The sequence below is a fragment of the Zonotrichia albicollis genome, unplaced genomic scaffold (genome assembly GCF_047830755.1).
Source record: "Zonotrichia albicollis isolate bZonAlb1 unplaced genomic scaffold, bZonAlb1.hap1 Scaffold_73_unloc_1, whole genome shotgun sequence".
Taxonomy (NCBI): Eukaryota; Metazoa; Chordata; class Aves; order Passeriformes; family Passerellidae; genus Zonotrichia; species Zonotrichia albicollis.
This window is the reverse complement of record NW_027428459.1, coordinates 23541-47006: the sequence shown is the minus strand read 5'-3', so window position 1 is coordinate 47006 and position 23466 is coordinate 23541. Positions and strand designations below refer to the sequence as shown.

At 59.6% G+C, this 23466-nt stretch overlaps 2 protein-coding genes and 1 pseudogene across 2 annotated transcripts; all 3 read left to right on the top strand.

Annotated features, from left to right (window-relative positions):
• Positions 1–167: 167 nt before the first annotated feature.
• Positions 168–19016, top strand: LOC141728014 (uncharacterized). The gene is given in 6 exon segments (XM_074534308.1): positions 168–305; positions 7997–8647; positions 10677–11327; positions 12927–13729; positions 15297–15570; positions 17997–19016. Coding segments are annotated over 5 exon segments (3030 nt in total). The 5' UTR covers positions 168–305; positions 7997–8012; the 3' UTR covers positions 18664–19016.
• Positions 485–4804, top strand: LOC141728012 (uncharacterized). The gene is made up of 2 exons (XM_074534307.1): positions 485–2205; positions 3702–4804. Exons 1-2 carry the CDS (start codon positions 548–550, stop codon positions 4378–4380), a joined length of 2337 nt encoding a protein of 778 aa, XP_074390408.1. The 5' UTR covers positions 485–547; the 3' UTR covers positions 4381–4804.
• Positions 19017–19911: 895 nt separating the features above from the next.
• LOC141727992 (uncharacterized) lies at positions 19912–21542 on the top strand (annotated as a pseudogene).
• The last annotated feature ends 1924 nt before the right edge of the window (positions 21543–23466 follow it).

Below are 23466 nucleotides of genomic sequence, written 5' to 3'. Positions count from 1 at the left end.
AGGAGCAGGGCTCGGGGAGATGGAAGGGGAGGGATGAAGGCAGAGAGAGAGCAGCGATGGAAGGAGGAGAAGAAGGTGGGGTTAGGGAGCAGGAGGAGGAGAAGGGATGGAAGAGGCGGGATGGAAGAGGAGAAGGAGGCGGAGATAACGCTGAGGAGAGGGCGGGGGGATGGAAGAGGAGGAGCGGGAGGAAGAGGAAGAGGAGGGACAAAGGCGGATCGAGGCTGAGCGGACGGATCCACGCGGTCGCCCAGCCTGAATTCGCAGCCCCCACCTGTGGGATCATCGCCCCCCGCATCGCGCCGGTGAGCAGGGACGGGAGTCCGGCCCTGATATCCCGGGTGGTGCCTGGGTTGGGTTTTTGGGGGGATGTTTGGAGAATGAAGAAGTCCAAGGCTGAGCGGAAAAGGCCCCTCGGGGGGACATCGGGGGGTGGCGGTGCCGTCCTGCCGGGGACGGCCTGGGGGGATCTCGTTGCCCTCGGCTGTGGCACGGAGGCAAATCCCATGGTGTCCTTGTCCTTCCTCCCCCAGAGCGGGAGCGGAGCATGGAGAGCAGGGAGGACAAATGCCCGCGGCAGGAGCTGGTGGAAGAGGCCGTTTTGAGCGGCTCCACGGCGCAGGAAGGCAACGGGGAGGAAAAGGCGCGGAGATGCCGCACGAGGAGGGGCTGCAAACGCAGCCGGCGGGGATGTGAGGGGGAAAGAGCCGGCCTGGGCCGGGAAGGCGGCCGGAGACGGAGGCAGAGCTCGGTGCTGGTGCCCCGTGAGCAGCTCCGTGATGGGGAGAAGCCCCACACGTGCGGGGAGTGTGGGAAGAGCTTCAGGTGGAACTGCGAACTGATCGAGCACCAGAGGATTCACACTGGGGAGAGGCCCTTTGAGTGTGGGCAGTGTGGGAAGAGCTTCAGCCAGCACGCCCATCTGATCACGCACCAGAGGATTCACACTGGGGAGAGGCCCTTTGAGTGTGGGCAGTGTGGGAAGAGCTTCAGCCAGCGCTGCAATCTTGTCAGGCACCAGAGGACCCATCCTGGGGAGGTGCCCTACGAGTGTGGGGAGTGTGGGAAGAGCTTTACCCAGAACTCCAACCTGGTCAAGCACCAGAGGTCCCACCTTTGGGAGAAGCGCCACGAGTGTACGGAGTGTGGGCAGAGCTTTCGATGGAGGTCGGACCTGATCAGGCACCAGAGGACCCACACGGGGGAGAGGCCCTACGTGTGTGGGGAGTGTGGGAAGAGCTTCACAGAGAGCTCCAGACTTATCGTGCACCAGAGGATCCACACTGGGGAAAGGCCTTTCGAGTGCTCCGTGTGTGGGATGCGCTTCAGCTACAGCTCCACCCGGAACAAGCACCAGAGGAGCCACACAGGGGAGAGGCCCTTTGAATGTGGGGAGTGTGGGAAGAGCTTCACCCAGAGCTCCAGCCTGATCAAGCACCAGAGGTCCCACCTTCGGGAGAAGCGCCACGAGTGTGGGGAGTGTGGGCAGAGCTTCCGATGGCGGTCGCACCTGATCAGGCACCAGAGGTCCCACACTGGGGAACGGCCCTACGTGTGTGGGGAGTGTGGGGACAGCTTCAGTAGGAACTCCCATTTGATCAGGCACCAGAGGACCCACACTGGGGAGAGGCCCTACGAGTGTGGGCAGTGTGGGAAGAGCTTCACAGTGAGCTCCAGCCTGATCCAGCACCAGAGGATCCACACTGGGGAAAGGCCTTTCGAGTGTTCCGAGTGTGGGATGCGCTTCAGCCACAGCTCCACCCAGAAGAAGCACCAGAGGAGCCACACAGGGGAGAGGCCCTTCGAGTGTGACAAATGCAGGAAGAGGTTTCAGACCCATGCCGATCTCTTCCGCCACTTTCAGACTCACACAGAGGAGAGACCCTTCCAGTGCCCTGACTGTGGGAAGGGATTCAGGCAGAACTCCACCCTCATCGCCCACCAGCGTATCCACACTGGGGAGAGGCCCTACGAGTGCGATAAATGCAGGAAGAGGTTTCGGACCAGCGGCCTTCTCCTCGAGCACTATCAGACTCACACAGAGGAGAGACCATTCCAGTGCCCCGACTGTGGGAAGGGATTCAGGCACAACTCCAAACTCGTCAGGCACCGGCGCATCCACACTGGGGAGAGGCCCTACGAGTGTCCCCAGTGTGGGAAGAGCTTCTCACAGAGCTCTAACTTGACCCAACACCAACGGAGGCACCACTAAGGGAAGCCCTGTGAGTGCCTCGAGTGCGGGCAGAGCTTCGTGCGCTGCTCCAGCTCCATCCCCCACTGGAGGAGGCACTGTGGGCACAGCCCTGGGCACTCACATTCCCTGTGATCCATGCTGGGAACACACCTGACTGTTTCTCGTTTTAATTTCACCTGAATGTTTTTCTCTTCTCGATCTCTTTCCACTCAAATAGCCAAGAGAGATGAATCTTTCACTGCAAAACTACTCAAATCCCAGTGAAAACAGCTCACTCTTGCCCCAGAATGCTCAATCCCTCCTGAGAAAAACTCAATGCAATACGAATTTTCCTCGATTCTTCAGCCAGCCTGTGGTTTAGAGTAGTGGGATCTCAATTAGAGTATTGGGCGGGGATTGTGTAGGGCTTGGTGTGTGGGATGTATTTGATAGCAAATAAAACTGTCAGAGTTACTTTTTTCTCTCTCGTCCATGTTCAGTCCGTTGCAGTTCTGTTTGCACAGTGCCGCCTCCCAGAGTGTCCCCTCAGAGTTGCCGCCCTTGGCCTGAGCCCGCCCCTTTCCCCTCACGGTTCCCGCCCTTTCCCTGCCCCCTTTCCCCTCACGGTTCCCGCCCTTTCCCTGCCCCCTTTCCCCTCACGGTTCCCGCCCTTTCCCTGCCCCCTTTTCCCTCACGGTTCCCGCCCTTTCCCTGCCCCCTTTCCCCTCACGGTTCCAGCCGGTTCGGGGAGAGGAGCAGGGCTGGGGGAGATGGAAGAGGAGGGATGAAGGCGGAGAGAGCGCAGCGATGGAAGGAGGAGAAGAAGGTGGGGTTAGGGAGCAGGAGGAGGAGAAGGGATGGAAGGGGCGGGATGGAAGAGGAGAAGGAGGCGGAGATAACGCTGAGGAGAGGGCGGGGGGATGGAAGAGGAGGAGCGGGAGGAAGAGGAAGAGGAGGGACAAAGGCGGATCGAGGCTGAGCGGACGGATCCACGCGGTCGCCCAGGCTGAATTCGCAGCCCCCACCTGTGGGATCATCTCCCCCCGCATCGCGCCGGTGAGCAGGGACGGGAGCCCGGCCCTGATATCCCGGGGGGTGCCTGGGTTGGGTTTTTGGGGGGATGTTTGGAGAATGAAGAAGTCCAAGGCTGAGCGGAAAAGGCCCCTCGGGGGGACATCGGGGGGTGGCGGTGCCGTCCTGCTGGGGACGGCCTGGGGGGATCTCGTTGCCCTCGGCTGTGGCACGGAGGCAAATCCCATGGTGTCCTTGTCCTTCCTCCCCCAGAGCAGGAGCGGAGCATGGAGAGCAGGGAGGACAAATGCCCGCGGCAGGAGCTGGTGGAAGAGGCCGTTTTGAGCGGCTCCACGGCGCAGGAAGGCAACGGGGAGGAAAAGGCGCGGAGATGCCGCACGAGGAGGGGCTGCAAACGCAGCCGGCGGGGATGTGAGGGGGAAAGAGCCGGCCTGGGCCGGGAAGGCGGCCGGAGACGGAGGCAGAGCTCGGAGCTGGTGCTCCGTGAGCAGCTCCGTGATGGGGAGAAGCCCCACACGTGCGGGGAGTGTGGGAAGAGCTTCAGGTGGAACTGCGAACTGATCGAGCACCAGAGGATTCACACTGGGGAGAGGCCCTACGAGTGTGGGGAGTGCGGGAAGAGCTTCACCCAGAGCTCCAGCCTGATCAAGCACCAGAGGTCCCACCTTCGGGAGAAGCGCCACGAGTGTGGGGAGTGTGGGCAGAGCTTCCGATGGACGTCGCGGCTCATCACGCACCAGAGGACCCACACTGGGGAACGGCCCTACGTGTGTGGGGAGTGTGGGAAGAGCTTCACAGTGAGCTCCAACCTGATCGTGCACCAGAGGATCCACACTGGGGAAAGGCCTTTCGAGTGTTCCGTGTGTGGGATGCGCTTCAGCCAGAGCTCCCACCGGAACAAGCACCAGAGGAGCCACACAGGAGAGAGGCCCTTCGAGTGTGACAAATGCAGGAAGAGGTTTCAGACCCGCGCCCATCTCTTCTGCCACTTTCAGACTCACACAGAGGAGAGACCCTTCCAGTGCCCTGAGTGTGGGAAGGGATTCAGGGAGAACTGCAGCCTCATCAGGCACCGGCGCATCCACACTGGGGAGAGGCCCTACGAGTGTCCCCAGTGTGGGAAGAGCTTCTCACAGAGCTCTCACTTGAACACACACCAACGGAGCCACCACTAAGGGAAGCCCTGTGAGTGCCCCGAGTTCGGGCAGAGCTTCGTGCGCTGCTCCAGCTCCATCCCCCACTGGAGGAGGCACTGTGGGCACAGCCCTGGTCACTCACATTCTCTGTGATCCATGCTGGGAACAGACATGGAGGCTTCAAATTTTAGTTTGGCCTTAATATTTCTTCTTTCTCCATCTCTTTGCACTCCAGAATCTACGAGGGATGGATCTGTCACCTCAAAACCACTCAAATCCCACATAATACATCTCGATCTTACAACAAAACTGCTCAATCGCAACTCAAAAATGTCAATGTCTTAAAAAACTCACTCGATTCTCAGCCACCTGAGTAAGACTGGGTTGGAAGGAGACTGGGAGAAGCGTGACCTCAGTTAGGGTGGTTGGATGGGGATTATCTTGGGCTGGGTGTGTGGGATGTATTTGATACGAAATAAAACTCTCAGAGTTACTGATTTCTCTCCCGTTCATGTTCAGTCACTTACAGTTCTGTTTGCAGAGTGCCGCCTCCCAGAGTGTCCCCTCAGAGTTGCCGCCCTTGGCCTGAGCCCGCCCCTTTCCCCTCACGGTTCCGCCCTTTCCCTGTCCCCTTTTCCCCTCACGGTTCCGCCATTTCCCAGCCCCCTTTCCCCTCACGGTTCCCGCCCTTTCCCTGCCCCCTTTTACCCTCACGGTTCCGCCATTTCCCTGCCCCCTTTTACCCTCATTGTTCCGCCATTTCCCTGCCCCCTTTCCCCTCACGGTTCCCGCCCTTTCCCTGCCCCCTTTTTCCCTCACGGTTCCGCCATTTCCCTGCCCACTTTCCCCTCACGGTTACAGCCGGTTGGGGGAGAGGAGCAGGACTAAGGAAGATAGAAGGGGAGGGATGAAGGCGGAGAGAGAGCAGCGATGGAAGGAGGGGAAGAAGGCGGGGTTAGGGATCAGGAGGAGGAGAAGGGATGGAAGGGGCGGGATGGAAGAGGAGAAGGAGGCGGAGATAACGCTGAGGAGCGGAAGGGGGCTGAAGAGGAGGAGCGGGAGGAAGAGGAAGAGGAGGGACAAAGGCGGATCGAGGCTGAGCGGACGGATCCACGCTCTGGAGCCCAGCCTGAATTCGCAGCCCCCGCCTGTGGGATCATCTCCCCCCGCATCGCGCCGGTGAGCAGGGACGGGAGCCCGGCCCTGATATCCCGGGGGGTGCCTGGGTTGGGTTTTTGGGGGGATGTTTGGAGAATGAAGAAGTCCAAGGCTGAGCGGAAAAGGCCCCTCGGGGGGACATCGGGGGGTGGCGGTGCCGTCCTGCCGGGGACGGCCTGGGGGGATCTCGTTGCCCTCGGCTGTGGCACGGAGGCAAATCCCATGGTGTCCTTGTCCTTCCTCCCCCAGAGCAGGAGCGGAGAGCAGGGAGGACAAATGCCCGCGGCAGGAGCTGGTGGAAGAGGCCGTTTTGAGCGGCTCCACGGCGCAGGAAGGCAACGGGGAGGAAAAGGCGCGGAGATGCCGCACGAGGAGGGGCTGCAAACGCAGCCGGCGGGGATGTGAGGGGGAAAGAGCCGGCCTGGGCCGGGAAGGCGGCCGGAGACGGAGGCAGAGCTCGGAGCTGGTGCTCCGTGAGCAGCTCCGTGATGGGGAGAAGCCCCACACGTGCGGGGAGTGTGGGAAGAGCTTCAGGTGGAACTGCGAACTGATCGAGCACCAGAGGATTCACACTGGGGAGAGGCCCTACGAGTGTGGGGAGTGCGGGAAGAGCTTCACCCAGAGCTCCAGCCTGATCAAGCACCAGAGGTCCCACCTTCGGGAGAAGCGCCACGAGTGTGGGGAGTGTGGGCAGAGCTTCCGATGGACGTCGCGGCTCATCACGCACCAGAGGACCCACACTGGGGAACGGCCCTACGTGTGTGGGGAGTGTGGGAAGAGCTTCACAGTGAGCTCCAACCTGATCGTGCACCAGAGGATCCACACTGGGGAAAGGCCTTTCGAGTGTTCCGTGTGTGGGATGCGCTTCAGCCAGAGCTCCCACCGGAACAAGCACCAGAGGAGCCACACAGGAGAGAGGCCCTTCGAGTGTGACAAATGCAGGAAGAGGTTTCAGACCCGCGCCCATCTCTTCTGCCACTTTCAGACTCACACAGAGGAGAGACCCTTCCAGTGCCCTGAGTGTGGGAAGGGATTCAGGGAGAACTGCAGCCTCATCAGGCACCGGCGCATCCACACTGGGGAGAGGCCCTACGAGTGTCCCCAGTGTGGGAAGAGCTTCTCACAGAGCTCTCACTTGAACACACACCAACGGAGCCACCACTAAGGGAAGCCCTGTGAGTGCCCCGAGTTCGGGCAGAGCTTCGTGCGCTGCTCCAGCTCCATCCCCCACTGGAGGAGGCACTGTGGGCACAGCCCTGGTCACTCACATTCTCTGTGATCCATGCTGGGAACAGACATGGAGGCTTCAAATTTTAGTTTGGCCTTAATATTTCTTCTTTCTCCATCTCTTTGCACTCCAGAATCTACGAGGGATGGATCTGTCACCTCAAAACCACTCAAATCCCACATAATACATCTCGATCTTACAACAAAACTGCTCAATCGCAACTCAAAAATGTCAATGTCTTAAAAAACTCACTCGATTCTCAGCCACCTGAGTAAGACTGGGTTGGAAGGAGACTGGGAGAAGCGTGACCTCAGTTAGGGTGGTTGGATGGGGATTATCTTGGGCTGGGTGTGTGGGATGTATTTGATACGAAATAAAACTCTCAGAGTTACTGATTTCTCTCCCGTTCATGTTCAGTCACTTACAGTTCTGTTTGCAGAGTGCCGCCTCCCAGAGTGTCCCCTCAGAGTTGCCGCCCTTGGCCTGAGCCCGCCCCTTTCCCCTCACGGTTCCGCCCTTTCCCTGTCCCCTTTTCCCCTCACGGTTCCGCCATTTCCCAGCCCCCTTTCCCCTCACGGTTCCGCCATTTCCCTGCCCCCTTTTACCCTCATTGTTCCGCCATTTCCCTGCCCCCTTTCCCCTCACGGTTCCCGCCCTTTCCCTGCCCCCTTTTTCCCTCACGGTTCCGCCATTTCCCTGCCCACTTTCCCCTCACGGTTACAGCCGGTTGGGGGAGAGGAGCAGGACTAAGGAAGATAGAAGGGGAGGGATGAAGGCGGAGAGAGAGCAGCGATGGAAGGAGGGGAAGAAGGCGGGGTTAGGGATCAGGAGGAGGAGAAGGGATGGAAGGGGCGGGATGGAAGAGGAGAAGGAGGCGGAGATAACGCTGAGGAGCGGAAGGGGGCTGAAGAGGAGGAGCGGGAGGAAGAGGAAGAGGAGGGACAAAGGCGGATCGAGGCTGAGCGGACGGATCCACGCTCTGGAGCCCAGCCTGAATTCGCAGCCCCCGCCTGTGGGATCATCTCCCCCCGCATCGCGCCGGTGAGCAGGGACGGGAGCCCGGCCCTGATATCCCGGGGGGTGCCTGGGTTGGGTTTTTGGGGGGATGTTTGGAGAATGAAGAAGTCCAAGGCTGAGCGGAAAAGGCCCCTCGGGGGGACATCGGGGGGTGGCGGTGCCGTCCTGCCGGGGACGGCCTGGGGGGATCTCGTTGCCCTCGGCTGTGGCACGGAGGCAAATCCCATGGTGTCCTTGTCCTTCCTCCCCCAGAGCAGGAGCGGAGAGCATGGAGGACAAATGCCCGCGGCAGGAGCTGGTGGAAGAGGCCGTTTTGAGCGGCTCCACGGCGCAGGAAGGCAACGGGGAGGAAAAGGCGCGGAGATGCCGCACGAGGAGGGGCTGCAAACGCAGCCGGCGGGGATGTGAGGGGGAAAGAGCCGGCCTGGGCCGGGAAGGCGGCCGGAGATGGAAGCAGAGCTCGGAGCTGGTGCTCCATGAGCAGCTCCGTGATGGGGAGAAGCCCCACACGTGCGGGGAGTGTGGGAAGAGCTTCAGCAGCAACTCCCATTTGATCACGCACCAGAGAATTCACACGGGGGAGAAGCCCTATGAGTGTGGGGAGTGTGGGAAAAGCTTCAGCCAGCGCCACAATCTGATCAGGCACCAGAGGTCCCACACTGGGGAGAGGCCCTTTGAGTGTGGGCAGTGTGGGAAGAGCTTCGGGTGGAACTCCGAACTGACCAGGCACCAGAGGATCCACACTGGGGAGAGGCTCTACGAGTGTGGGGATTGTGGGGATAGTTTCAGGAGGAAGTGCGAACTGATCAAGCACCAGAAGATCCATACTGGGGAGAAGCCCTACGAGTGTGGGGAGTGCGGGAAGTGTTTCAATCGGAGCTCCCACCTGATCGAGCACGAAAGGTTCCACACTGGGGAAAGGCCTTTCGAGTGTTCCGTGTGTGGGATGCGCTTCAGCCACAGCTCCGCCTGGAACAGGCACCAGAAAAGCCACACAGGAGAGAGGTGCTTTGAATGTTCCAAGTGTGGGAAGAGCTTTCAGACCCGCGCCAATCTCTTCCGCCACTTTCAGAGTCACAGAGAGGAGAGGCCCTTCCAATGCCCCGACTGTGGGAAGGGATTCAGGCAGAAGTCCAACCTCATCAAACACCGGCACATCCACACTGGGGAGAGGCCCTTCGAGTGTCCCCAGTGTGGGAAGAGCTTCTCCAGCAGCTCTAACTTGACCCAACACAAACGTAGACACCACTAAGGGAAGCCCTGTGAGTGCCTCGAGTGCGGGAAGAGCTTCGTGCGCTGCTCCAGCTCCATCCCCCACTGGAGGAGGCACTGTGGGCACAGCCCTGGTCACTCACATTCCCTGTGATCCATGCTGGGAACAGACATGGAGGCTTCAAATTTTGGTTTGGCCTTAATATTTCTCCTTTCTCCATCACTTTGCACTCCAAAATCTACGAGGGATGGATCTGTCACCTCAAAACCACTCAAATCCCACTGAAAACAGCTCAATTTTTCCCCAAAACTTCTCAATCGCAACTCAAAAAAGTCAATGTCATAAAAAACTCACTCGATTCTCAGTCACCTGAGTAAGATTGGGCTGGAAGGAGTCTTGGAGAAGCGTGATCTCAGTTAGGGTGGTGGGATGGGGATTATCTTGGGCTGGGTGTGTGGAAGGTATTTGATACGAAATAAAACTCTCAGACTTATTGATTTCTCTCCCGTTCATGTTCAGTCGGTTGCAGTTCTGTTTGCAGAGTGCCGCCTCCCAGTGTCCCCTCAGAGTTGCCGCCCTTGGCCTGAGCCCGCCCCTTTCCCCTCACGATTCCCGCCCTTTCCCTGCCCCCTTTTACCCTCATGGTTCCGCCCTTTCCCCGCCCCCTTTTACCCTCATGGTTCCGCCCTTTCCCTGCCCACTTTCCCCTCACGGTTACAGCCGGTTGGGGGAGAGGAGCAGGACTAAGGAAGATAGAAGGGGAGGGATGAAGGCGGAGAGAGAGCAGCGATGGAAGGAGGAGGAGAAGGCGGGGTTGTGGAGGAGAAAGAGGAGAAGGGATGGAAGGGGCGGGATGGAAGAGGAGAAGGAGGCGGAGATAACGCTGAGGAGCTGGAGGGGGGATGGAAGAGGAGGAGCGGGCGGAGATAACGCTGAGGAGCGGGAAGGGGGATGGAAGAGGAGGAGCGAGAGGAAGAGGAGGGACAAAGGCGGATCGAGGCTGAGCGGACGGATCCACGCGGTCTGGAGCCCAGCCTGAATTCGCAGCCCCCGCCTGTGGGATCATCTCCCCCCGCATCGCGCCGGTGAACAGGGACGGGAGCCCGGCCCTGATATCCCGGGGGGTGCCTGGGTTGGGTTTTTGGGGGGATGTTTGGAGAATGAAGAAGTCCAAGGCTGAGCGGAAAAGGCCCCTCGGGGGGACATCGGGGGGTGGCGGTGCCGTCCTGCCGGGGACGGCCTGGGGGGATCTCGTTGCCCTCGGCTGTGGCACGGAGGCAAATCCCATGGTGTCCTTGTGCTTCCTCCCCCAGAGCGGGAGCGGAGCATGGAGAGCAGGGAGGACAAATGCCCGCGGCAGGAGCTGGTGGAAGAGGCCGTTTTGAGCGGCTCCACGGCGAAGGAAGGCAACGGGGAGGAAAAGGCGCGGAGATGCCGCTCGAGGAGGGGCTGCAAACGCAGCCGGCGGGGATGTGAGGGGGAAAGAGCCGGCCTGGGCCGGGAAGGCGGCCGGAGACGGAGGCAGAGCTCGGAGCTGGTGCTCCGTGAGCAGCTCCGTGATGGGGAGAAGCCCCACACGTGCGGGGAGTGTGGGAAGAGCTTCAGCCAGCGCAGCACTCTGACCAGGCACCAGAGGACCCATCTTGGGGAGAGGCCCTACGAGCGTGGGGAGTGTGGGCAGAGCTTCCGATGGAGGCCACAGCTCATCACGCACCAGAGGATTCACACTGGGGAGAGGCCCTACGAGTGTGGGGAGTGTGGGAAGAGCTTCAGCAGGAACTCCCAACTGATCCAGCACCAGAGGATTCACACGGGTGAGAGGCCCTACGTGTGTAGGGAGTGTGGGAAGAGTTTCACAGAGAGCTCCAGCCTGATCGTGCACCAGAGGATCCACACTGGGGAAAGGCCTTTTGAGTGTTCCGAGTGTGGGATGCGCTTCAGCCAGAGCTCCACCCGGAACAAGCACCAGAGGAGCCACACAGGGGAGAGGCCCTTCGAGTGTGACAAATGCAGGAAGAGGTTTCAGACCCGCGCCGATCTCTTTTACCACTTTCAGACTCACACAGAGGAGAGGCCTTTCCAGTGCCCCGACTGTGGGAAGGGATTCCGGAAGAACTCCACCCTCATCGCCCACCAGCGCATCCACACTGGGGAGAGGCCCTACAAGTGTGATAAATGCAGGAAGAGGTTTCGGACCAGCGGCCTTCTCCTCCAGCACTATCGGATTCACACAGAGGAGAGGCCTTTCCAATGCCCTGAGTGTGGGAAGGGATTTAAGCACAACTCCACCCTCGTCACCCACCGGCGCATCCACACTGGGGAGAGGCCCTACGAGTGTCCCCAGTGTGGGAAGAGCTTCTCAGACAGCTCTAACTTGACCCAACACAAACGTAGACACCACTAAGGGAAGCCCTGTGAGTGCCCCGAGTGCGGGCAGAGCTTCGTGCGCTGCTCCAGCTCCATCCCCCACTGGAGGAGGCACTGTGGGCACAGCCCTGGTCACTCACATTCCCTGTGATCCATGCTGGGAACAGACAAGGAGGCTTCAAAATTTGGTTTGGCCTTAATATTTCTCCCTTCTCCATCTCTTTGCACTCCAAAATCCACGCGGGATGGATCTGTCTCCTCAAAACCACTCAAATCCCACTGAAAACAGGTCGATCTTACCCCAAAACTTCTCAATCGCAACTCAAAAAAGTCAATGTCATAAAACACTCACTCGATTCTCAGCCACCTGAGTAAGATTGGGCTGGAAGGAGACTGAGAGAAGCGTGACCTCCGATAGGGTGGTGGGATGGGGATTATCTTGGGCTGGGTGTGTGGGATGTATTTGATACGAAATAAAACTTTCAGACTTATTAATTTCTCTCCTGTTCATGTTCAGACGTTGCAGTTCTTTTGCACAGTGCCGCCTCCCAGAGTGTCCCCTCAGAGTTGCCGCCCTTGGCCTGAGCCCGCCCCTTTCCCCTCACGGTTCCCGCCCTTTCCCTGCCCCCTTTCCCCTCACGGTTCCCGCCCTTTCCCTGCCCCCTTTCCCCTCACGGTTCCCGCCCTTTCCCTGCCCCTTTTCCCCTCACGGTTCTGGTATTTCCCAGCCCATTTCCCCTCACGGTTCCAGCCGGTTCGGGGAGAGGAGCAGGGCTGGGGGAGATGGAAGAGGAGGGATGAAGGCGGAGAGGGAGCAGCGATGGAAGGAGGGGAAGAAGGCGGGGTTGGGGAGGAGAAAGAGGAGAAGGGATGGAAGGGGAGGGATGGAAGAGGAGAAGGAGGCGGAGATAACGCTGAGGAGCGGGAGGGGGGATGGAAGAGGAGCAGCGGGAGGAAGAGGAAGAGGAGGGACAAAGGCGGATCAAGGCTGAGCGGACGCATCCACGTGGTCGCCCAGCCTGGATTCGCAGCCCCCGCCTGTGGGATCATCGCCCCCCCCCCGCATCGCGCCGGTGAGCAGGGACGGGAGCCCGGCCCTGATATCCCGGGGGGTCCCCGGGTTGGGTTTTTGGGGGGATGTTTGGAGAATGAAGAAGTCCAAGGCTGAGCGGAAAAGGCCCCTCGGGGGGACATCGGGGGGTGGCGGTGCCGTCCTGCCGGGGACGGCCTGGGGGGATCTCGTTGCCCTCGGCTGTGGCACGGAGGCAAATCCCATGGTGTCCTTGTCCTTCCTCCCCCAGAGCAGGAGCGGAGCATGGAGAGCAGGGAGGACAAATGCCCGCGGCAGGAGCTGGTGGAAGAGGCCGTTTTGAGCGGCTCCACGGCGCAGGAAGGCAACGGGGAGGAAAAGGCGCGGAGATGCCGCACGAGGAGGGGCTGCAAACGCAGCCGGCGGGGATGTGAGGGGGAAAGAGCCGGCCTGGGCCGGGAAGGCGGCCGGAGACGGAGGCAGAGCTCGGAGCTGGTGCTCCGTGAGCAGCTCCGTGATGGGGAGAAGCCCCACACGTGCGGGGAGTGTGGGAAGAGCTTCAGGTGGAACTGCGAACTGATCGAGCACCAGAGGATTCACACTGGGGAGAGGCCCTACGAGTGTGGGGAGTGCGGGAAGAGCTTCAGCCAGGTCAACAATCTGGTCACGCACCAGAGGACCCACACTGGGGACAGGCCTTTTGAGTGTGGGCAGTGTGGGAAGAGCTTCAGGAGGAGCTCCCATCTGATCGAGCACCAGAGGATCCACACTGGAGAGAGGCCTTTTGAGTGTGGGCAGTGTGGGAAGAGCTTCAGGTGGAAGTCCCATTTGATCCCGCACCAGAGGATTCACACTGGGGAGAGGTCCTTTGAGTGTGGGGAGTGCGGGAAGAGCTTCACAGAGAGCTCCAGCCTGATCGTGCACCAGAGGATCCACACTGGGGAAAGGCCTTTCGAGTGTTCCGAGTGTGGGATGCGCTTCAGCCAGAGCTCCGCCCGGAACAAGCACCAGAGGAGCCACACTGGGGAGAGGCCCTTCGAGTGTGACAAATGCAGGAAGAGGTTTCAGACCCGTGCCGATCTCTTCCGCCACTTTCAGACTCACACAGAGGAGAGACCCTTCCAATGCCCCGACTGTGGGAAGGGATTCCGGAAGAACTCCACCCTCATCGCCCACCAGCGCATCCACACTGGGGAGAGGCCCTACGAGTGTGATAAATGCAGGAAGAGGTTTCGGACCAGCGGCCTTCTCCTCCAGCACTATCGGATTCATACACAGGAGAGGCCTTTCCAATGCCCTGAGTGTGGGAAGGGATTTAAGCACAACTCCACCCTTGTCAGGCACCGGCGCATCCACACTGGGGAGAGGCCCTACGAGTGTCCCCAGTGTGGGAAGAGCTTCTCCAGCAGCTCTAACTTGACCCGACACCAACGGATCCACCACTAAGGGAAGCCCTGTGAGTGCCCCGAGTGCGGGCAGAGCTTCATGCGCTGCTCCAGCTCCATCCCCCACTGGAGGAGGCACTGTGGGCACAGCCCTGGTCACTCACATTCCCTGTGATCCATGCTGGGAACACACATGGAGGCTTCAAATTTTAGTTTGGCCTTAATATTTCTTCTTTCTCCATCTCTTTGCACTCCAAAATCCACGAGGGATGGATCTGTCCCCTCAAAACCACTCAAATCCCACTGAAAACAGATCAATCTTATCGCAAAACTGCTTAATTGCAACTCAAAAAAGTCAATGTCATAGAAAACTCACTCAATTCCTCCACGACCTGAGTAAGACTGGGCTGGAAGGAGACTGAGAGAAGCGTGATCTCAATTAGGGTGATGGGATGGAGATTATCTTGGGATGGGTGTGTGGGATGTATTTGATACGAAATAAAACTCTCAGACTTATTGATTTCTCTCCCGTTCATGTTCAGTCCGTTGCAGTTCTGTTTGCACAGTACCGCCTCCCAGAGTGTCCCCTCAGAGTTGCCGCCCTTGGCCTGAGCCCGCCCCTTTCCCCTCACGGTTCCCGCCCTTTCCCTGCCCCCTTTCCCCTCACGGTTCCCGCCCTTTTCCTGCCCCCTTTCCCCTCACGGTTCCGCCCTTTCCCTGCCCCCTTTCCCACAGGACTCCAGGCGGTTCGGGGAGAGGAGCACGGCTCGGGGAGATGGAAGGGGAGGGATGAAGGCAGAGAGAGAGCAGCGATGGCAGGAGGAAAAGGAGGTGGGGTTAGGGAGCAGGAGGAGGAGAAGGGATGGAAGGGGCGGGATGGAAGAGGAGAAGCAGGCGGAGATAACGCTGAGGAGCGGGAGGGAGGATGGAAGAGGAGGAGCGGGAGGAAGAGGAAGAGGAGGGACAAAGGCGGATCGAGGCTGAGCGGACGGATCCACGCGGTCTGGAGCCCAGCCTGAATTCGCAGCCCCCGCCTGTGGGATCATCTCCCCCCGTACCGCGCGGGTGAGTTGGGACGGGAGCCCGGCCCTGATATCCCGGGGGGTCCCTGGGTTGGGTTTTTGGGGGGATGTTTGGAGAATGAAGAAGTCCAAGGCTGAGCTGAAAAGGCCCCTCGGGGGGACATCGGGGGGTGGCGGTGCTGTCCTGCCGGGGACGGCCTGGGGGGATCTCGTTGCCCTCGGCTGTGGCACGGAGGCAAATCCCATGGTGTCCTTGTCCTTCCTCCCCCAGAGCAGGAGCGGAGCATGGAGAGCAGGGAGGACAAATGCCCGCGGCAGGAGCTGGTGGAAGAGGCCGTTTTGAGCGGCTCCACGGCGCAGGAAGGCAACGGGGAGGAAAAGGCGCGGAGATGCCGCACGAGGAGGGGCTGCAAACGCAGCCGGCGGGGATGTGAGGGGGAAAGAGCCGGCCTGGGGCGGGAAGGCGGCCGGAGACGGAGGCAGAGCTCGGAGCTGGTGCTCCGTGAGCAGCTCCGTGATGGGGAGAAGCCCCACACGTGCGGGGAGTGTGGGAAGAACTTCAGCAGGAACTCCGGACTGATCGAGCACCAGAGGATTCACACTGGGGAGAGGCCCTATGAGTGTGGGCAGTGTGGGAAAAGCTTCAGTAGGAACTCCCATTTGATCACGCACCAGAGGATCCACACTGGGGAGAGGCCCTACGAGTGTGGCGAGTGTGGGAAGAGCTTCACTCAGCGCTCCAGCCTGATCGTGCACCAGAGGACCCACACCGGGGAGAGGCCCTTCGAGTGTGATAAATGCAGGAAGAGGTTTTTGACCAGCACCTATCTCGTCCGGCACTATTGGATTCACAAAGAGGAGAGGCCCTTCCAATGCCCTGAGTGTGGGAAGGGATTCAAGCGCAACTGCAACCTCGTCACCCACCGGCGCATCCACACTGGGGAGAGGCCCTACCAGTGTCCCCAGTGTGGGAAGGGCTTTAATAGTAGCTCCAATCTCCGCGGGCACTATTTGATTCACACAGAGGAGAGGCCCTTCCAGTGCCCCGACTGTGGGGAGGGATTCAAGAACCACGGCAACCTCGTCAGGCACCGGCGCATCCACACAGGGGAGAGGCCCTACAAGTGTCCCCAGTGTGGGAAGAGGTTTCAGACCAGCACCCATCTCTTCTGCCACTTTCAGACTCACTCAGAGGAGAGGCCCTTCCAATGCCCCGACTGTGGGAAGGGATTCAGGGACAACTCCAACCTCATCGCCCACCGGCGCATCCACACAGGGGAGAGGCCCTACGAGTGTGATAAATGCAGGAAGAGGTTTCGGACCAGCACCCATCTCCTCAGGCACTATTGGAATCACACAGAGGAGAGGCCCTTCCAATGCCCTGAGTGTGGGAAGGGATTCAAGATGAACTGCAACCTCGTCACCCACCGGCGCATCCACACTGGGGAGAGGCCCTACGAGTGTCCCCAGTGTGGGAAGAGCTTCTCACACACCTCTAACTTGACCAAACACCAACGGAGCCACCACTAAGGGAAGCCCTGTGAGTGCCCCGAGTGCGGGCAGAGCTTCGTGCGCTGCTCCAGCTCCATCCCCCACTGGAGGAGGCACTGTGGGCACAGCCCTGGTCACTCACATTCCCTGTGATCCATGCTGGGAACACACCTGGCTGCTGCTTCTCCTTTCAGTATCACCTTAATTCTTTTCTCTTCTCCATCTCTTTGCACTCCAAAAGCCAAGAGAGATGAATCTCTCACCTCAAAACGACTCAAATCCCACTGAAAACAGCTCAGTCTTGCCCCAGAATGCTCAATCCCTCCTGAGAAAAACTCCATGCCATACAAATTTTCCTCGATTCTACAGCCGCCAGGCTCACATGGGGTTGGGAGGTGATTTACAGTAGTGGGATCTCAATTAGGGTGGTGGGGCGGGGATTGTGTGGAGCTGGGTGTGTGGGATGTATTTGATAGCAAATAAAATTCTCAGAGTTAGTTTTTTCTCTCCCGTTCATGTTCAGTCCGTTGAGGTTCTGTTTGCAGAGTGCCGCCTCCCACAGTGTCCCCTCAGAGTTGCCGCCCTTTGCCTGAGCCCGCCCCTTTCCCCTCACGGTTCCCGCCCTTTCCCTGCCCCCTTTCCCCTCACGGTTCCGCCCTTTCCCTGCCCCATTTCCCCTCACGGTTCGCCCACCGGGATCGGGGGAGGAAGAGGAGGGAGTGAGGAGGAGTCGGAGCAGCCGCCACAGCAGAAGAGGAGAGGGAGCATCTCGTGCCCCAGGCGCTCCCTCAAAGTGCCACAGCCCCAGAAGCATCGCCCCACATCCCGCAGGTTCCTGGGGAGGGGGAGCGCGGCCCAAATATCCCGGGGGGTGCCTTGGTTTGGGGTTTGTTTCGGGGGGATTTTTGCAGCTGGCAGGGCCCCAAAGCCGAGCCGCAAATGGCCCTCGGGGAGACATCCGGGGTCTGCAGTGGCTGCTCCCAGTATGAGCCCAGTTGCTCCCCCGTGCGCTTCCAGTTTCCTGGGCAATCCCAGTAATGGCCTGGTCATTCCCAGTATGGGCCTGTGCACTCCCAGTATCATCCTGGTCACTTCCCCTGCCTCCCTGCCTGATCCCAGTCACTCCCAGACGAGGTCACTCCCTCCCAGTGATTCCCCATGATGATGCAATTGTCTCCCAGCATGGTCCCAGTTGCTCCCAGTTCCTCCCACTTTCATCCAGTGTGTTCTCCGTTCTCCCAGTTGTCCCTGAGATAGGCACTCCCAGTGTGATCCCAGTCTCTCCCAGCAATGGCCCAGTCACTCCCACTCGCCTCCAGCGTGTTCCCAGTTCCCCCAACACCTTCCCAGTCAGTCCCAGTTTGGTGCCAATCACCACCTGCATGGTCTCCGACCCTCCCAGTATATCCCAGTTGCCCTGAACATTCTGGCAGTCATTGCCAGGCACTCCCAGTCACCTCAGCGTGGTTCACTTGCCCCCACCTTTACCCCAGTTGCTCCCAGTTCCTCTAATTCAGTCCCCAGTTGGCTCCCAGCATGGGCCTGGTAGCTCCCAGAAGCCCCCATTGAGGGTCCAATCACAGCCACTCTTATCCCAGTATGATTGTGAGTAGCTCCGTGATGGGGAGAAGCCCCACACGTGCGGGGAGTGTGGGAAGAGCTTCAGGTGGAACTGCCAACTGATCGAGCACCAGAGGATTCACACTGGGGAGAGGCCCTATGAGTGTGGGCAGTGTGGGAAGAGCTTCAGACACCGCAGCAGTCTGCTCAGGCACAAGAGGACCCATCCTGGGGAGAGGCCCTATGAGTGTGGGGAGTGTGGGAAGAGCTTCCGATGGAGGTCGGACCTGATCAGGCACCAGAGGAGCCACACGGGGGAGAGGCCCTTCGAGTGTGACAAATGCAGGAAGAGGTTTCAGACCCGCACCCATCTCTTCCGCCACTTTCAGACTCACACAGAGGAGAGACCCTTCCAGTGCCCTGAGTGTGGGAAGGGATTCAGGGAGAACTCCAGCCTCATCGCCCACCAGCGCATCCACACTGGGGAGAGGCCCTACGAGTGTGATAAATGCAGGAAGAGGTTTCGGACCAGCGGCCTTCTCCTCCAGCACTATCGGATTCATACAGAGGAGAGGCCTTTCCAATGCCCTGAGTGTGGGAAGGGATTCAAGCACAACTCCACCCTCGTCAGGCACCGGCGCATCCACACTGGTGAGAGGCCCTTCGAGTGTCCCCAGTGTGGGAAGAGCTTCTCCAGCAGCTCTAACTTGACCCGACACCAACGGAGCCACCACTAAGGGAAGCCCTGTGAGTGCCCCGAGTGCGGGCAGAGCTTCGTGCGCTGCTCCAGCTCCATCCCCCACTGGAGGAGGCACTGTGGGCACAGCCCTGGTCACTCACATTCCCTGTGATCCATGCTGGGAACACACATGGAGGCTTCAAATTTTGGTTTGGCCTTAATATTTCTTCTTTCTCCATCACTTTGCACTCCAAAATCTACGAGAGATGGATCTGTCACCTCAAAACCACTCAAATCCCACTGAAAACAGTTCAGTCTTGCCCCAAAACTTCTCAATCGCAACTCAAAAAAGTCAATGTCATAAAAAACTCGATTCTCAGCCACCTGAATAAGATTAGGCTGGAAGGAGACTGAGAGAAGCGTGATCTCAATTAGGGTGGTGGGATGGGGATTATCTTAGGCTGGGTGTGTGGAATGTATTTGATACGAAATAAAACTTTCAGACTTATTGATTTCTCTCCCGTTCATGTTCAGTCGGTTGCAGTTCTGTTTGCACAGTGCCGCCTCCCAGAGTGTCCCCTCAGAGTTGCCGCCCTTGGCCTAAACCCGCCCCTTTCCCCTCCCGGTTCCGCCCTTTCCCTGCCCCCTTTCCCCTCAGGGTTCCCGCCCTTTCCCTGTCCCCTTTTCCCCTCACGGTTCCCGCCCTTTCCCTGCCCCCTTTCCCCTCACGGTTCCCGCCCTTTCCCTGCCCCCTTTTCCCCTCACGGTTCCGCCCTTTCCCAGCCCCCTTTCCCCTCCCGGTTCCCGCCCTTTCCCTGCCCCCTTTTACCCTCATGGTTCCCGCCCTTTCCCTGCCCACTTTCCCCTCACGGTTACAGCCGGTTGGGGGAGAGGAGCAGGACTAAGGAAGATAGAAGGGGAGGGATGAAGGCGGAGAGAGAGCAGCGATGGAAGGAGGGGAAGAAGGCGGGGTTGGGAGGAGAAAGAGGAGAAGGGATGGAAGGGGCGGGATGGAAGAGGAGAAGGAGGCGGAGATAACGCTGAGGAGCGGGAGGGGGGATGGAAGAGGAGGAGCGGGACGAAGAGGAAGAGGAGGGACAAAGGCGGATCAAGGCTGAGCGGACGCATACACGCGGTCGCCCAGCCTGAATTCGCAGCCCCCACCTGTGGGATCATCGCCCCCGGAACGCGCCGGTGAGCAGGGACGGGAGCCCGGCCCTGATATCCCGGGGGGTCCCTGGGTTGGGTTTTGGGGGGATGTTTGGAGAATGAAGAAGTCCAAGGCTGAGCGGAAAAGGCCCCTCGGGGGGACATCGGGGGGTGGCGGTGCCGTCCTGCCGGGGACTGCCTGGGGTGATCTCGTTGCCCTCGGCTGTGGCACGGAGGCAAATCCCATCGTGTCCTTGTCCTTCCTCCCCCAGAGCAGGAGCGGAGCATGGAGAGCAGGGAGGACAAATGCCCGCGGCAGGAGCTGGTGGAAGAGGCCGTTTTGAGCGGCTCCACGGCGCAGGAAGGCAACGGGGAGGAAAAGGCGCGGAGATGGCGCACGAGGAGGGGCTGCAAACGCAGCCGGCGGGGATGTGAGGGGGAAAGAGCCGGCCTGGGCCGGGAAGGCGGCCGGAGACGGAGGCAGAGCTCGGAGCTGGTGCTCCGTGAGCAGCTCCGTGATGGGGAGAAGCCCCACACGTGCGGGGAGAGTGGGAAGAGCTTCAGGTGGAACTCCGAACTGATCGAGCACCAGAGGATCCACACTGGGGAGAGGCCCTTTGAGTGTGGGCAGTGTGGGAAGAGCTTCAGCCAGCGCAGCAATCTGATCACGCACCAGAGGACCCATCCTGGGGAGGTGCCCTACAAGTGTGGGGAGTGTGGGAAGCGCTTTACCCAGAACTCCAGCCTGGTCAAGCACCAGAGGTCCCACCTTCGGGAGAAGCGCCACGAGTGTACGGAGTGTGGGCACAGCTTCCGATGGAGGTCGGACCTGATCAGGCACCAGAGGACCCACACTGGGGAGAGGCCCTACGTGTGTGGGGAGTGTGGGAAGAGCTTCACAGTGAGCTCCAGCCTGATCCAGCACCAGAGGATCCACACTGGGGAAAGGCCTTTCGAGTGTTCCGAGTGTGGGATGCGCTTCAGCCACAGCTCCGCCCGGAAGAAGCACCAGAGGAGCCACACTGGGGAGAGGCCCTTCGAGTGTGACAAATGCAGGAAGAGGTTTCAGACCAGCACCCATCTCTTCTGCCACTTTCAGACTCACACTGAGGAGAGGCCCTTCCAGTGCCCCGACTGTGGGAAGGGATTCAGGCAGATTTCCAACCTCATCACCCACCGGCGCATCCACACTGGGGAGAGGCCCTACGAGTGTGATAAATGCAGGAAGAGGTTTCGGACCAGCACCCATCTCCTCCAGCATTATCAGACTCACACAGAGGAGAGACCATACCAGTGCCCCGACTGTGGGAAGGGATTCAGGCAGATTTCCAACCTCATCACCCACCGGCGCATTCACACTGGGGAGAGGCCCTACGAGTGTCCCCAGTGTGGGAAGAGCTTCTCCAGCAGCTCTCACTTGACCCAACACCAACGGAGGCATCACTAAGGGAAGCCCTGTGAGTGCCCCGAGTGCGGGCAGAGCTTCGTGCGCTGCTCCAGCTCCATCCCCCACTGGAGGAGGCACTGTGGGCACAGCCCTGGTCACTCACATTCCCTGTGATCCATGCTGGGAACACACCTGGCTGCTTCTCCTTTTAATTTCACCTGAATTTTTTTCTCTTCTCGATCTCTTTGCACTTCAAAAGCCAAGAGAGATGAATCTTTCACTGCAAAACTACTCAAATCCCAGTGAAAACAGCTCACTCTTGCGCATGAATGCTCAATCCCTCCTGAGAAAAACTTCATGCCGTATAAATTTTCCTCGATTCTACAGCCGCCAGGCTGACATGGGGTTGGGAGGTGATTTACAGTAGTGGGATCTCAATTAGGGTGGTGGGATGGGGATTGTGTGGGGCTGGGTGTGTGGGATGTATTTTATAGCAAATAAAACTCTCAGAGTTACTGATTTCTCTCCCGTTCATGTTCACTCTGTTGCAGTTCTGTTTGCACAGCGCCGCCTCCCAGAGTGTCCCCTCAGAGTTGCCGCCCTTGGCCTGAGCCCTCCCATTTCCCCTCACGGTTCCGCCCTTTCCCTGCCCCCTTTCCCCTCACGGTTCCCGCCCTTTCCCTGCCCCCTTTCCCCTCACGGTTCCCGCCCTTTCCCTGCCCCCTTTCCCCTCACGGTTTCCGCAATTCGGCCACCGGGATCGGGGGAGGAAGAGGACGGAGTGAGGAAGAGTCGGAGCAGCCGCCACAGCAGAAGAGGAGAGGGAGCATCTCGTGCCCCAGGCGCTCCCTCAAAGTGCCCCAGCCCCAGAAGCATCGCCCCACATCCCGCAGGTTCCTGGGGAGGGGGAGCGCGGCCCAAATATCCCGGGGGGTGCCTGGGTTTGGGGTTTGTTTCGGGGGGATGTTTGCAGCTGGCAGGGCCCCAAAGCCGAGCCGCAAATGGCCCTCGGGGAGACATCCGGGGTCTGCAGTGGCTGCTCCCAGTATGAGCCCAGTTGCTCCCCCGTGCGATTCCAGTTTCCTGGACAATCCCAGTAATAGCCTGGTCATTCCCAGTATGGGCCTGTGCACTCCCAGTATCATCCTGGTCACTTCCCCTGCCTCCCTGCCTGATCCCAGTCACTCCCAGACGAGGTCACTCCCTCCCAGTGATTCCCCATGATGATGCAATTGTCTCCCAGCATGGTCCCAGTTGCTCCCAGTTCCTCCCACTTTCATCCAGTGTGTTCTCCGTTCTCCCAGTTGTCCCTGGCATAGTCCCAGGCACTCCCAGTGTGATCCCAGTCTCTCCCAGAAATGGCCCGGTCACTCCCACTCGCCCCCAGCGTGTTCCCAGTTCCCCCAACACCTTCCCAGTCAGTCCCAGTTTGGTGCCAATCACCACCTGCATGGTCTCCGACCCTCCCAGTATATCCCAGTTGCCCTGAACATTCTGGCAGTCATTGCCAGGCACTCCCAGTCACCTCAGCGTGGTTCACTTGCCCCCACTTTTACCCCAGTTGCTCCCAGTTCCTCTAATTCAGTCCCCAGTTGGCTCCCAGCATGGGCCTGGTAGCTCCCAGAAGCCCCCATTGAGGGTCCAATCACAGCCACTCTTATCCCAGTATGATTGTAGCCACTCCCAGTATGATCCCAGTATGATCCCAGCCCCCATGAGTGCGATCACAATCTGCCCTGGGAACGCAGTGTGATCTGGAATGATGTCTGTACAAACTCACTACAATCCCAGTGTCATCCCAGCGTGGTGTCAGTGCAAAGCCAGTACAGTCCCAGTAATTCCATGTACGACCCCGGTATGATGTCAGTACAGAACCAGTACAGCCCCAGTCACTCCCAGTATGATGTCAGTACAGAACCAGTGCACCCCAGGCACTCCCAGTAGGACCCCGGTATGATGTCAGTACAGAACCAGTACAGCCCCCGTCACTCCCAGTATGATGTCAGTACAGAACCAGTACAGTCCCAGTCGCTCCCAGTGTGATGTCAGTACAGAACCAGTACAGCCCCAGTCACTCCCAGTACGACCCCAGTATGATGTCAGTACAGAACCAGTACAGCCCCAGTCACTCCCAGTGCGATCCCAGCGCAGCCCCGTCCCTGGCAGCGCTTCCACTGCCGGGATCCCCCAGCCCTGTGTGCGTTCCCCCCTGGCGGATGTGCCGAGAGGAGCCCCAAGGGCTGGCAGTGGCCAGGCAGGGTCCCCAGCAAGGCCCAGTTTGGATGTTCAGCCCCCAGTTTGCCCAGTTCGCCTCTCCTTTGGCCCGGGCCGGGTTCACCCCTCCCGCAGCGGCTGGAGCAGCCGAGAGCCCCGCGCTGCCCATCCCGACCTGTCCCGGCTCCATCCGCGCTCCTGCCGCGGCTGCGAGGGCTGCGGGAA